The sequence below is a fragment of the Bombina bombina genome, chromosome 1 (genome assembly GCF_027579735.1).
Source record: "Bombina bombina isolate aBomBom1 chromosome 1, aBomBom1.pri, whole genome shotgun sequence".
Lineage (NCBI taxonomy): Eukaryota > Metazoa > Chordata > Amphibia > Anura > Bombinatoridae > Bombina > Bombina bombina.
This window is the reverse complement of record NC_069499.1, coordinates 1,576,386,785-1,576,401,457: the sequence shown is the minus strand read 5'-3', so window position 1 is coordinate 1,576,401,457 and position 14,673 is coordinate 1,576,386,785. Positions and strand designations below refer to the sequence as shown.

The window sequence follows — 14,673 nt, the reverse complement described above, 5'->3', positions numbered from 1 at the left end:
ATAAAACGTTCTCTTGTTCTTAGTTAGACTTGCCACATGTTTGTTAAGATGGCCGCTCTATAGCGAGGTCCGCAGTACTTTAAGAGGCAGTGGATGGTAGTCTCCTTCACCTAAGCTATTGTCTATGTCCAAATGATCTCTTACACTCCTATAGGGTATCACCCTCTTATTTGGTGCAAATTAGGGTGCTTTGAATGGTCAAAGATGTATAGAATTGTGGTACAAGTCCGGAGCTGCTGTAATATGCAACCGCTCAGGTGCAGGGCAAGTCCCGTCCCCATGCGTATTTTACTTTTATTCCATAAAAGCAAGTTACATGCTTTCTTAAATCTGTCAATATCCCTTTGTGTAATAAGCAATGGTAAAGTCTGCAAAAGAAATAGTAGACGGGGGAAAATAATTAATTTCTTTTACAAGATATGCAGTCGACGGGTTTCATCCTTACTTGTGGGATATTATCCTCCTGCTAACAGGAAGTGGCAAAGAGCACCACAGCAGAGCTGTTACATAGCTCCTCCCCTAACTCTTCCCCCAGTCATTCTCTTTGCCTATGCTAGTAATAGGAAGGGTAAAGTGATAGTGGTGACAAAATAGACCAGGTATACTGTTCTTTCCCCCTCCTAATTTTAAGAAAATGTTTCCCATATCAGATACCATTAAGGACTCTTGGCAAATGACATTTTGGACAGAATTAAAGCTCTCAAACTATCTAATTCTTTTATCACTGATGCTGTTTTTCAGATTACTAAATTAGCAGCAAAAACTGCAGGTTTTGCAATATTTGCGCGCCAAGCGTTATGGTTAAAATCGTGGTCTGCTGATGTATCATCAAAGTCTAAACTGTTAACTATTCCTTTCAAGGGTAAAACTCTGTTTGGCCCTGAATTGAAGGAAATCATTGCGGACATTACTGGAGGTAAAGGCCATGCTCTACCTCAAGATAAACCTCTTAGGAAGGGTAAACAAAATAATTTTCGTTCCTTTCGAAATTTCAGAGGAGTACCCTCTGCATCCCCTTCCACCAATAAGCAGGAAGGAAATTTTGCTCAGTCCAAGTCTGTCTGGAGACCTAATCAGACCTGGAATAAGGGTAAACAAACCAAAAAGCCAGCTGCTGCTACAAAAACAGCATGAAGGGCCAGCCCCCAATCCGGGACTGGATTTAGTAGGGGGCAAACTTTCTCTCTTTGCTCAGGCTTGGGCAAGGGATGTGCAGGATCCCTGGGCATTAGAAATTGTGACCTAGGGGTATCAACTGGAATTCAAAAATTTTCCCCCAAGAGGGAGATTTCATCTTTCACGTTTGTCTGTAGACCAGACAAAAAGAGAGACGTTCTTACATTGTGTAAAATACCTCTATTCCATGGGAGTAATTTGTCCAGTTCCAAAACTGGAACAGGGACAGGGGTTTTACTCAAACCTTTTCGTGGTTCCAAAAAAAGAGGGAACTTTCAGACCTATTTTGGATTTAGTTCCTGAACAAATTTCTCAGCATCCCATCGTTCAAGATGGAGACTATACGAACAATCTTACCAATGATCCAGGAGGGTCAATACATGACCACCGTGGACCTGAAGGATGCGTATCTTCACATTCCTATCCACAAGGATCATCATCAGTTTCTAAGGTTTGCCTTTCTGGAAAAGCATTATCAGTTCGTGGCCCTTCCCTTTGGGTTGGCCACAGCTCCAAGAAATTTCACAAAGGTGCTAGGGTCCCTTCTAGCGGTCCTCAGGCCGAGGGGCATAGCAGTAATGCCCTATCTGGATGATATTTTGGTTCAGGCGTCAACTTATCATCTGACCAAATCTCACACGGACATTGTGCTGTCCTTTCTAAGAACTCACGGTTGGAAAGTGAATATAGAAAAGAGTTCACTTGTTCCACAAATGAGAGTTCCATTCTTAGGAACTCTGATAGACTCGGTAGACATGAAAATATTCCTGACGGAGGTCAGAAAATCAAAGATTCTGAATACTTGCCGAGCTCTTCAGTCCATTCCTCGGCCATCAGTGGCGCAGTGTATGGAAGTCATAGGATTAATGGTAGCAGCGATGGACATCGTCCCGTTTGCTCGCTTTCATCTCAGGCCACTGCAACTATGCTTTCTCAGACAGTGGAATGGGGATTATGCGAATTTATCTCCTCAGATAAATCTGGATCAAGAGACCAGAGACTCTCTTCTTTGGTGGTTGTCACAGGATCATCTGTCTCAGGGAATGTGCTTCCGCAGGCCAGCATGGGTAATCATGTCAACGGATGCCAGCCTCTTGGGCTGGGGTGCAGTCTGGAATTCCCTGAAGGCTAAGGGAACCTGGACTCCAATGGAGTCTCAGTTGCCAATCAATATTCTGGAACTGAGAGCAATTTTCAATGTGCTTCAGGCGTGGCCTCAGCTGGCCCTGACCAAGTTCATAAGATTCCAGTCGGACAATGTCACGACTGTATCACATATCAATCATCAAGGGGGAACAAGAAGTTCTCTTGCAATGATAGAAGTATCAAAGATAATCCAATGGGCAGAGATTCACTCTTGCCATCTTTCAGCAATCTAAATCCCAGGAGTAGAGAACTGGGAGGCTGATTTACTAAGTTGTCAGACTTTCCATCCGGAGGTATTTGCATCATTGATTCATCAATGGGGCAAACCGGAATTGGATCTGATGGCATCTCGACAGAATGCCAAACTTCCTCGCTACGGGTCCAGGTCAAGGGATCCCCAGGCTGTACTGATAGATGCACTAGCAGTACCTTGGTCGTTCAACCTGGCTTATGTGTTTCCACCTTTTCCTCTCCTGCCTCGTGTGATTGCAAGAATCAAACAGGAGAGAGCTTCAGTAATTCTAATAGCACCTGCATGGCCACGCAGGACTTGGTATGCGGATCTGGTGGACATGTCTTCTCTGCCACCGCAGAAACTACCATTGAGACAGGACCTTCTCATTCAAGGTCCGTTCCAACATCCAAATCTAAATTCTCTGCAGGTGACTGCCTGGAGATTGAACGCTTGATCTTATCTAAGCGGGGATTCTCTGAGTCAGTCATTGATACTCTGATTCAGGCTCGCAAGCAGGTCACTAGAAAGATTTACCATAAAATATGGCGTAAATATCTTTATTGGTGTGAATCAAAGGGTTACTCATGGAGTAAGATTAGGATTCCTAGGATCTTGTCCTTTCTCCAAGAAGGATTGGAAAAAGGATAATCTGCTAGTTCTCTAAAAGGACAAATTTCTGCTTTGTCAATTTTATTACACAAATGTCTGGCGGATGTCCCAGACGTTCAGTCTTTTTGTCAGGCTTTAATCAGAATCAAGCCTGTGTTTAAATCTGTTGCTCCACCATGGAGTCTGAATTTAGTTCTTAAGGTTCTTCAGGGGGTTCCGTTTGAACCCATGCATTCTATAGATATTAAACTGTTATCTTGGAAGGTTTTATTTTTAGTTGCTATCTCTTCTGCTCGAAGAGTTTCTGAGCATTCTGCTTTACAATGTGATTTGCCTTATCTTATATTCCATTTTGATTAGGTGGTTTTACGTATTAAACCTGGATTCCTTCCTAAGGTTGTTTCAGATAAGAATATTAATCAGGAAATTGTTGTTCCTTCCTTGTGTCCTAATCCTTCTTCTAAGAAGGAACGTCTATTACATAACTTTTATGTGGTCCGTGCTTTAAAGTTTTACTTACAAGCGACCAAGGATTTCAGACAAACATCCTCTCTTTTTGTTGTTTATTCTGGAAAACGTAGGGGTCACAAAGCTACGGCTACCTCTCTCTCTTTTTGGCTGAAAAGCATCATCCGCCTGGCATATGAGACTGCTGGACAGCAGCCTCCTGAAAAAATTACGGCTCATTCTACTAGAGCTGTGGTTTTCACATGGGCTTTCAAAAACAATGCTTCTGTTGAACAGATTTGTAAGGCTGCGACTTGGTTCTCCCTTCATACTTTTTCCAAATTTTCCAAATTTGATGCTTTTGCTTCTTCTGAGGCTATTTTTGGGAGAAAGGTTCTTCAAGCAGTGGTGCCTTCCATTTAGGTTCCTGTCTTGTCCCTCCCTTTCATCCGTGTCCTAAAGCTTTGGTATTGGTATCCCACAAGTAAGGATGAAACCCGTGGACTCTGCATATCTTGTAAAAGAAAAGGAAATTTATGCTTACCTGATAAATTGATTTCATTTACGATATGCCGAGTCCATGGCCCACCCTGTCATTTTAAGACAGGATTTATTTTATTTTTTTCAAAACTACAGTCACCTCTGCACGTTTTAGCTTTTCCTTTCTCTTCCTATACCTTCGGTCGAATGACTGGGGGGAGGAGTTAGGGGAGGAGCTATGTAACAGCTCTGCTGTGGTGCTCTTTGCCACTTCCTGTTAGCAGGAGGATAATATCCCACAAGTAAGGATGAAACCCGTGGACTCAGCATATTGTAAAAGAAATCAATTTATCAGGTAAGCATAAATTTCCTTTTTACTACTATAATCTTTGCTGATAAAGAAAGGGGGTAAACCAACCATTTATTCAACTGTGATGAAACATTAGAAAAAAAGCTATCAAAATTAAGTTTATACTAGTCTTTCGGATTCTTACTTAATTTAACTCCTAAATCATTAATATAATCTACTACTTTGAAAGGATGAAAGGAATAACTGTCCAAAGATTTAAAAATCCAGAGTATTTCAGACTTTTTAGAGTTAATCTTGTACCCGGAAAACGAGCTATAGTTATCTCTAGAGATTTAGGAATATCATGTCTAGTATCACTCAAAAATAATATAAGATCACCCGCATATAAAGAGAGAGCTAGCTTTTTACTGCCCAACTTAATTCCTTTTATTTCCTGCCTTAAAGGGATAGTAATGTCCAAATTAAACTTTCATGATTTAGATAGGGCTTTTAATTTTAAACAACTTTCTAGTTTACTTTTATCATCAGATTTGCTTTGTTCTCTTGTTATTCTTAGTTGAAAGCTAAACCTAGGTAGGCTTATATGCTAATTTCTAAACCCTTGAAGGCAGTTTTTTTCACAGCTAGATGGCGTTAGTTCATGTGTTTCATATAGATAACACTGTGCTCATGCCCGTGAAGTTATTTCAGAGTCAGCACTAATTGCCTGAAATGCCAGTCTGTCAAAAGATTGAAGGTATTTACAAAGGTAAAAAGTATATTTCTATAATAGTGTTGGTTATGGAAAATGGGGAATGGTTAATAAAGGGATTATCTATCCTTTTTAAACAATAAAATTTTTGGTGTTTACTATCCCTTTAAAAAAACAGCTAAAGGTTCCAGGGCGATGTTGAATAGTAGAGGAGATAGGGGGCATCCTTAATATCGTGTTATAAATTGAGAGAGTTCTCCATTAATAAGCAACTGTGATCTAGGTTTATCATAAATTAAACTAATGAAATTCAACAAAGGCTCCTAAGCTTAGGGATATATGGATAGATTTATTTTTAATAGAAGACACAATTATGTGTCTAGATGTAGAGTCGCATATTTTAGATATCTTACTTTCAGACCACGTGATAATCACATTTAAAAGTGATTGCAGAAGTAGATAGACGTTTAAATACTTTTCATTTCCCTAAATATTTGAGTAATAATATACATTTTAAAAACTGGCTAGCTGATAGATGGAGGGTATATTATAAGAACAATTTTGGTTATTTAAAAAAAAAAAAAAATATTCTGGGAAGCGGCTAAAGACGTTCTCAGAGGAGAGATCAAGACTTATTTGGTCAAAAGAAAAAGAAGGCTAGATAGTTACAATTAGCAAATCAATTCAAAAATATGTTTAAAGGGACACTCAATCAAAATTAAACTTTCATTATTCAGATAGAGCATGCCATTCTAAACAACTTTCCAATTTACTTCCATTAACTAAATGTGCACAGTCTTTATATATTTAAACATTTTGAGTCACCAGCTCCTACTGAGCATGTGCAAGAATAAGTGTGTATGCATTTGTGAATGGCTGATGGCTGTCACATGGTACGTATATGCATTTGTGATTGGCTGATGACTGTCACATGGTACAGGGGGAGTGGAAAAAGGCATAACTTAAAATTGTCAGAAAAAAAAACTACTTCTCATTTGAAGTTCAGACTAAGTGCAATTACATTGTCTTGTTATCTTGCATTTGTTGATTATGCAAATCTACTAGGTTGACTGGTCCTTTAAGCTTTATATTAATACTCAAACTAAGTTAAATTGGGAAGAAATATAATAATGCTAAGCAAGAAAGGGAAATTTTTCTGAAGCAAAAATGGACAGTAGAGGATCTGAAAGCAAGAGTATTCTTTCAAGGTTTTCAAGGGACTTCCGCATGCTACTTGGTGAGAATTGTTAAAAATAGGAAAAGTAAAAACACAGTAGCTGCTATTAGGATGGGAAATACTCTGTGTTCAACTTCATCTGAGAATAGGAAGTACTTTTTTAGTTATTATCAGAAAATGTACGCTGATGATCAGATAAACATCCAGAAGATGGAAATATTTTGGTAGAAATTAAATATCCCCAAAATTTCCCAGGAGGATTTATTACAACTTAATGAAGATTTCTCAGTAGAAGAAATTGATTTTGTTTTCAAAAAACTAAGAAGAACAAAGCCCCAGGACCAGATAGCTCCCTGATAGAATTTTATAAATCCATTCAAACAGTACTTGTCCCCACCTTAGTCAAGTTATTTCATTATTACTATAAAAAAGAAGATGGAGTCGTATTTTGCTGACTCTATTATATCTTTAATACATAAGAAAGGCAAAGACCCAGAAGAGAAGGGCTCTTATAGGCCAAATGATTATAAAATTCTGATGTCGCTGGTTGCAGAGAGATTTAAAAGACTGGTGGGAACAATGATACACATAGATCAGGCAGGGTTCATGCCGGGAAGAAATCCAGTCCGGAATATGAGAAAGGTATTGATAATCTTAGACTATTATAATAATATATTTCTGAACCAAAATAAATCTATGCCTCACAAATGTTACCTATAAGCTGTTTACATTCAAATAAACCTAATACTGCAGTATTAGTTGTGTACTACCTACTAATCCTCACCGGCTGCCCCTCTGATTTATTGGTGGAGAGGAACAGGCCTCTTAAAGTATCAGAAGAAAATGCTGAATTATTCAGGACAGGAACATGTAATACATTTAAAAACAAACATTTTTTCCAGTATCCCTTCAAATTCCTGTCACAACGTATTATTGTCTCTGCAAAGTAAATGCCTAATGAGCCAATTAAAATAGGCATATGTACATATCCACCAATCACCAGCTATGTCCTGTTCAGGTCATGGAAACACACAAGGTGTTGTCTTTTAACCCTTTGGTGGGGGTTTAACAAACACATACTGGAAAAAAACATTTGTTTTCAAATAAAATGCTCTAATGGAAAAAATGTCCCTTTAAGAAAGGCCTATACATAAACAAATATGAATCTGATCTAAAAGAACTCATAATCTTGTTTACACGAATATTCACATCAATATAATCCCTTATAATCCCTTCAAATATCTTCCCCACTATAACTATAACTGGTCTATAGCTTCCTGGATCATCCCTGCTTCCCTTTTTGAAGAGTGGCACCACATCAGCTTTAAGCCAATCCTGGGGTACCATGCCTGAGGATAATGAGTCTTGAAAAATTAAGAGTAGAGGTTTGTCTATAACAGTGCTAAGTTCCCTTAACACCCTTGGGTGTATTCCATCTGGGCCTGGAGTTTTATTTACCTTAATATTATCCAGGTTTTTCCTGATATCCTCTAAACATAACCCAGTTAATGGTATGGACTGGCATGTTCTATTTTGTTCCAAGGTATCATCCAATGGTTCCTCTCTTGTGTATACTGAAGAAAAAAACTGGTTTAGTACCTCAGCCTTCTCCATGTCATTATTTATCATGCTACCCTCCATGCATTTTAATGTACCTATATTATCCTTCTTAGATTTTTTGCTATTTATGTACTTAAAGGGACAGTTCACCCAAAAATTGTCTCCCCTTTAAATTGTTCCCAATGATTCATTTTACCTGCTGGAATGTTTTAAATTGTTTACAAGTTGCTCCTTTACCCATAATTTGGCATTTGAAATAGCTGATTTAGCTTGTGGTTTCCCAACCTATACTGAAAGTTTCTATACTGGAGTATATTCTATAGAATAGCCTAAGTGAACACAGCCAGCAGAAGAGATTACATTCTCAGTGGGGGCATGATAGTTCAGTAATTAGATTATAATTTTCCATTGTTCTCTCTAAGTATTGAGCTTTGGTTTTCTAGACAAATATAATATAAGGAAGCAAGTCTGTATACATAAAAGTGATAACATAATGAGATCTGATATTACCTGAAGCACAAAACCAGCTACTTCAAATATACAAATAAACCGAAAAATGCAATTTCTCCTACATTTTATACTCTGCAGCTGGTCAAGTCATTGAAAATACATTAATATAAAAACAATTTTACAGTGTACTGTCCCTTTAAAGAACCTTTTAGGGTTAGACTTGCAATTAATTTTTCATTTTCAATTTTGGCTAATTTGATTGCTTTTTTGCATGCATTGTTACATTCCTTATAAATATTGTATGTTGAGTCTGTATTTTATTCTTTGAATAATTTAAATGCCCTACGTTTATTTCCTAATTTCTCTTAACACATTTTTTATTTATCCACAACGGCTTTGATTTTTTATTTTAATTTTTATAACCATATGGTATTTGTTGATATGTATATTTATTTAACAAAGTTTTAAATATTATCCATTTATCCTCTGTATTTTTATTAAAGAATACATTGTCCCAACTTATATTATTTAATGATTTCCTTAAATCGTTGAAATTTGCCTTTTTGAAGTTAAAAGTCTTAATTAAACCTTTAAGACACTGCATATGAAAAGAGATTTCAAATGTGACCATGTTCTGATCACTGTTACCCAAATGTTCTTTGACTTCTATGTTTGATATTATATCTGTATTATTTGATAGCACTAAATCCAATATAGCTTTACTCCTAGTTGACTCCTCTATTAATTGTGACAAGAAGTTATCCCTGAGAACATTTAAAAATCTATCCCCCTTAGCTGAATTACTAGTTTCATTGGCCCAGTTTATATCAGGGTAGTTAAAATCTCCCATAATTACAGCACTGTTATTAGCAGCCTTACCTATTTACATTAGTAGTTGAGTTTCCTCCAGGTCACTAATGTTCCTAGTAATAGTTTTTTTAGGATTTTTCCCCCCACTCTTTATTTCAACCCACAGGGTCTCTACTTTGTCACTTGTATCATAAATATCTTCCCTTATTGTAGGTTTAAGATTAGGTTTAATATACATGCAGATTCCTCCACCCTGTTTATTATTCCTGTCCCTCTTAAATAAAAGTGTACCCCTCTAAGTTAACTGCCCAGTCATGTGAATCATCCCATCAAGTTTCAGTTATACTGATAACATCATAGTCCTCTTCTGCAACTAAGAGCGTCAGCTCCCCCATTTTACCTGTCATGCTTCTTGCATTTGTTGTCATACATTTAATTTTCATGTGTTTTCTGCTGATACTTGGTGTGCTTTCCCCTATACATTCTAATGTATTTATTTAATGATAGTGTAGTGTTAGGTGTAATTGTAACTTGGGTTAGGTTTTATTTTACAGGTAAATTTGTACTTATTTTAGCTAGGAAGTTATTAGTTATTAACTATTTAAAGGGACAGTATACACTCATTTTCATATAACTGCATGTAATAGACACTACTATAAAGAATAAGATGCACCGATACTGATATAAAAATCCAGTATAAAACTGTTTAAAAACATACTTAGAAGCTGTCAGTTTGGCTCTGTTGAAAAGGTAGTTGGAAAGCCCACTGCAAGTGGCAAATAAGACACTCCCCCCCTCCCCCTTCTTTTGCATATGAAAAGACCCTTTACACAAACAGGAGCAAGCTGGAGTAGGTAGTCGAGCGTATTCACATAAAACTTTGGGGCTTGGTTAGGAGTCTGAAAATCAGAGCAATGTTATTTAAAAATAAGCAAAACTATACATTAATTTAAAAAAAAACCCTTTATGGGCTATATAAATAGATTATCTACAAAACATTTATGCAAAGAAAAAATGAGTGTATAATGTCCCTTTAATAACTATTCTACCTAGTTAAAATAAATACAAAGTTGCCTGTAAAATAAAAATAAACCCTAAAATAGCTACAATGTAATTATTAATTATATTGTAGCTATCTTAGGGTTTATTTTATAGGTAAGTATTTAGTTTTAAATAGGAATAATTTAGTTAAAGGGCCATTATACACTCATTTTTTCTTTGCATAAATGTTTTGTAGATGATCTATTTATACAGCCCATCAAGTTTTTTTTTTAATGTTTAGTTTTGCTTATTTTTAAATAACATTGCTCTGATTTTCAGACTCCTAACCAAGTCCCAAAGTTTTATTTGAATACCATCAGCCATCTTCTCCAGCTTGCTCCTGTTTGTGTAAAGGGTCTTTTCATATGCAAAAGAAGGGGGAGGGGGGAGTGTCTGATATTTCCCACTTGCAGTGGGCTTTCCAACTACCTTTTCAACAGAGCCAAACTGACAGCTTCTAAGTACGTTTTTTAAACAGTTTTATACTGGATTTTTATATCAGTATCTGTGCATCTTATTCTTTATAGTAGTGTCTATTACATGCAGTTATATGAAAATGTGAGCTTCTAAGTAAGTTTTTTAAACAGTTTTATACTGGATTTTTATATCAGTATCTGTGCATCTTATTCTTTATAGTAGTGTCTATTACATGCAGTTATATGAAAATGAGTGTATACTGTCCCTTTAATAATAGTAAGTTTATTTAGATTTATTTAAATAATATTTAATTTAGGGGGGTGTTAGGGTTAGACTTAGGTTTAGGGGTTAATACATTTAATAGGCTATGTGGGCTATGGTGGTTTAGGGGTTAATACTTGAATAGGTTTATTGCGTTGTGGGTTAATGGCGGATTAGGGGTTAATCGTTTTAAGAGGTAGTTTGCAATGTTGGGGTTGGCGGATTTAGGGGTTAATAATTTAGTTATTACTTGCGTTGTGGGCTATGGCAGTTTAGGGGTTAATAGACTTTATTAGTTATTGCGGTGGGGATTGCGGTTGACAGGTAGATAGACATTGCGCATGCGTTAGGCATTTTCAGGAGTTACGGTGCTCCCATACTCAGCGCAAGCCCTGCTACGGCTGCCTTTTATGGCGAGGTAAAAATGGAGTAAGATTTCTCCATTTTCACCACGTAAGGCCTTTCGCTGGATATTGGATACCGATTTACGATGTGGTCCCATGTTAGCCTATGGGAGTAATAATTGCGAGCTTGTATGCTACGCCGTGTATGTAATACTAAAATCGCGTAAAAACTGGTGGCGGAGGATTTTGCGGGCGACGCTGCATATCTAATGGAGGCCTATGTATTTAATTAATTAACAGTTGCTATTATCATATTGTGTTTTTATTCCCTAAAATGTGTCAGTTTTTTTGTTGTAAAGCAGATATTCCACCTAATAATTACATTTAGAATCTAATGACTTTAAAATAGATTGCTATTGAAATGTCACACCCAATATGCCTTCAGCAACTTAAAGGAAAAACAGTATGAGATTGCAATATACGTTTAATATTTATTTTGTTCCCTTTTTTCTAAATTCCACTGAGTTTCTATAAAGTAATGTGTTGCCATGTTTGAACTTAAGTTTCCCCTTATCTATTTTCCCTGCTCAAAACAATTAGGGACAGATATGAAACAGGCAGTAAAATAAGGGATTCCATAGAGCAGTGTTTAAACAAGCAGTAATAAATAGAAAACTAGTTTAAACCTGGCAGTGCCCATTACTTTATAGAAACTAAACCTTTACACATATCTTTAAAGGGACACTGAACCCATTTTTTTTCATGATTCAAATAGAGCATGCAATTTTAAGCAACTTTCTAATTTACTCCTATTATCAAATGTTCTTCATTCTCTTGATATCTTTATTTGAAAAGCAAAAATGTAAGTTTATATGCCGGCCCATTTTTTGTGAACAACCTGGGTTGTTCTTGCTGATTGGTGGATAAATTTAACCGACCAATAAAGAAAAGCTGTCCAGGGTCTGAACCAAAAAATAGCTTAGATGGCTTCTTTTTCAAATAAAGATAGCAAGAGAACAAAGAACAATTGCAAATAGGAGTAAATTGGAAAGTTGCTTTAAATTGCATGCTCTATCTGAATCACAAAAGGAAAAAATTGGGTTTAGTATCCCTTTAATATTAAAACCCTCTAATATAATTGTAAAAACACATCTAGATAATCTTTGCTTTTGAATACATCATTATGTTTAGTGTGTATTTACTGTTTAACATCACTTATAATAAAAACAAAAAAACAGTCACGTAAAAGCAGAGTTTTCATGTTTTTATTCTCAAAAAAAAAATGTTACTGGGTCAGAAGTTACACAGCAGTTAAAATATAAGGAATGATAAAACATTAATAATATAGCACCACTTCTGTGTTTTTTTAACCTACATAGGGTGGGGACTAAATCAAACTATAATATATTTGCTATATTTTTCAGCCAGGATTCATTAAAAACAAGTTAATTTCTACATCAGTAAAACATTTTGGTAAACAAATTTGGCTGCCTTATATTTTTTCATATACATTTATATATACGTATAATACATGCGCATTGGTTAAAATAAAAATAAAAACTGTAATCTTTTAAACAGATCTGTATTTTCTTTGTCAGTTCTTAGTTTGGAACAAGTTATATCCAGTTGTTATAGGCCAGCTTGCGGGACGGGGAACCTCTGGCAGAAAATAGGTAAATCAAGAAATACAGGCACCCCCTTTAGGAACCACAAAATACTGCACTGAAAGCTATGGCACAGCAGACACTGGGCACCCATGACGGTGCATTCAGTGAGTGAGCTTTGTAATCTGTTGTGGGCCCCATAAAGGCAGATGGACCATATTGAACAATGTTGCTTTCTTTAAAATGCCCAAAAAGGCGTTAAACCACCATGTTTTTATGGCAGTTTTCTCCCTAAACATATTTGCTGTATTTGGCAGTATCAGTGCACTTATCAGCAGCCATTTTTAAAATCGCCCTCCTATAGAAACTGCTGCTGTCCAATCAGACTGCTATAATGGCCACCAGGTCCTAGCCTCTCTCATGTGTATAGACCTGGAGGCCTCACAAAGAAATGTTGTGCCCATCTTCATGTCAAAAACAGCTGCTACGATATGCCTCTCTCGTTGCAGCGGCGTCCATTTTGTTTCTGACAAGGAAGGCCAACTGTGCTTACCCCGGCTACACAAACGCATGACTGCAATCTGATTAAGACTGTTTGATTTCAGCTGTAAGGCACACATAAAGAATCTTGCTTTGTTTTAGATATGTCCACAACATGTTTATATATTTGCAGTAGACACAAGTACTTTTTTTTAGCTTAATGACAGAAAATAAGCAAAACAATACTATGTACATATATGTAAAAAGTGTTATAAATAGGTTTTTAAACCATAGATACTATTTACATCTTCAATTAACACAGGAACCTGCCCCCACCACTCTCTCATTTGGTGAGGGGAGGCTGATTGTAATGTTTGGTTTTTCGATTCTCTTTATTCCCCTTTTCATTTTTGTTTTTTTGGTTTTTCTCTCCCTCGATGTACGTCACTTATTTGTTTATTCACGCTTTCTCAAGATGATGTAGATGATACCGCTAACAGCGGCAAGAGGGAAAGCCACCCACGCCAAGATGTAGGCAAAACCATAGCTAGAGGAAGCAGATATCTGCCACTCCGGGTGCCGCACCGTGAAGATGGAGGCAGCAGACATTACACACAGTCCTGAGGAGAACAAAACATTCATTAGTTTAGTTAAATTGTGGTGAAATATTGCTGTAAACATTTCACTTAAAGGGATAGTCTACATGAAGTGGTTTATTGTTTAAAAATATAGATAATCCCTTTATAACCCATTCCCCAGTTATGCATAACCAACACAGTTATATTAATACACCTTTTACCTTTGTAATTACCTTGTATCTAAGCCTCTGCAAACTGCCACCTTATCTCAGTTTTTTTTAACAGACTTGCATTTTAGCCAATCAGTGCCTACTCATAAATAACTCCACGGGAGTGAGCACAATGTTATTTATTTGGCACACATGAAATAGCAGTGTATAACTGCGAAGAACTGTCAAAATGAACTGAGATAACAGGCAGCCTTTAAGGAATTATAAATTAGCATATGAGCATACCTAGGCTTAGCTTTCAACAAGAATACCAAGAGAACAAAGTAAAGTTGATGATAAAAGTAAATTGAAAAGTTGTTCAAAATTGCATGCCCTATCTGAATCATGAAAGTTTAATTTTGATTTGACTGTTGCTTTAAAGGGACATGAAACCCGTTTTTTTTCTTTCACGATTTAGAAAGAGAATGCAATTTTAAACAACTTTCTAATTTACTTGTATTATCTAATTTGCTTTATTCTCTTGTTATTATTTGCTGAAAAGCATATCTAGATAGGCTTAGTAGATGCTGATTGGTGGCTGCTCAGATGTCTCGTGTGATTGGCTCACTCATGTGCATTGCTATTTCTTCAACAAAGGGTATCTAAAGAATTAAGCAAATTAGATAATAGAAGTAATTTGGAATGTTG

General features: G+C 36.4%; 1 protein-coding gene across 1 annotated transcript in view; it reads right to left on the bottom strand.

The window, feature by feature from the left end:
- Positions 1-12,397: 12,397 nt before the first annotated feature.
- The window catches only part of PMP22 (peripheral myelin protein 22), a 44,533-nt gene continuing 42,257 nt past the window's right edge, over positions 12,398-14,673 (bottom strand). Inside the window, exon 5 of the mRNA XM_053710169.1 lies at positions 12,398-13,858. Coding sequence (XP_053566144.1) covers positions 13,695-13,858 — 164 coding nt within the window. The 3' untranslated portion in view covers positions 12,398-13,694. The remainder of the gene's footprint in view (positions 13,859-14,673) is intronic.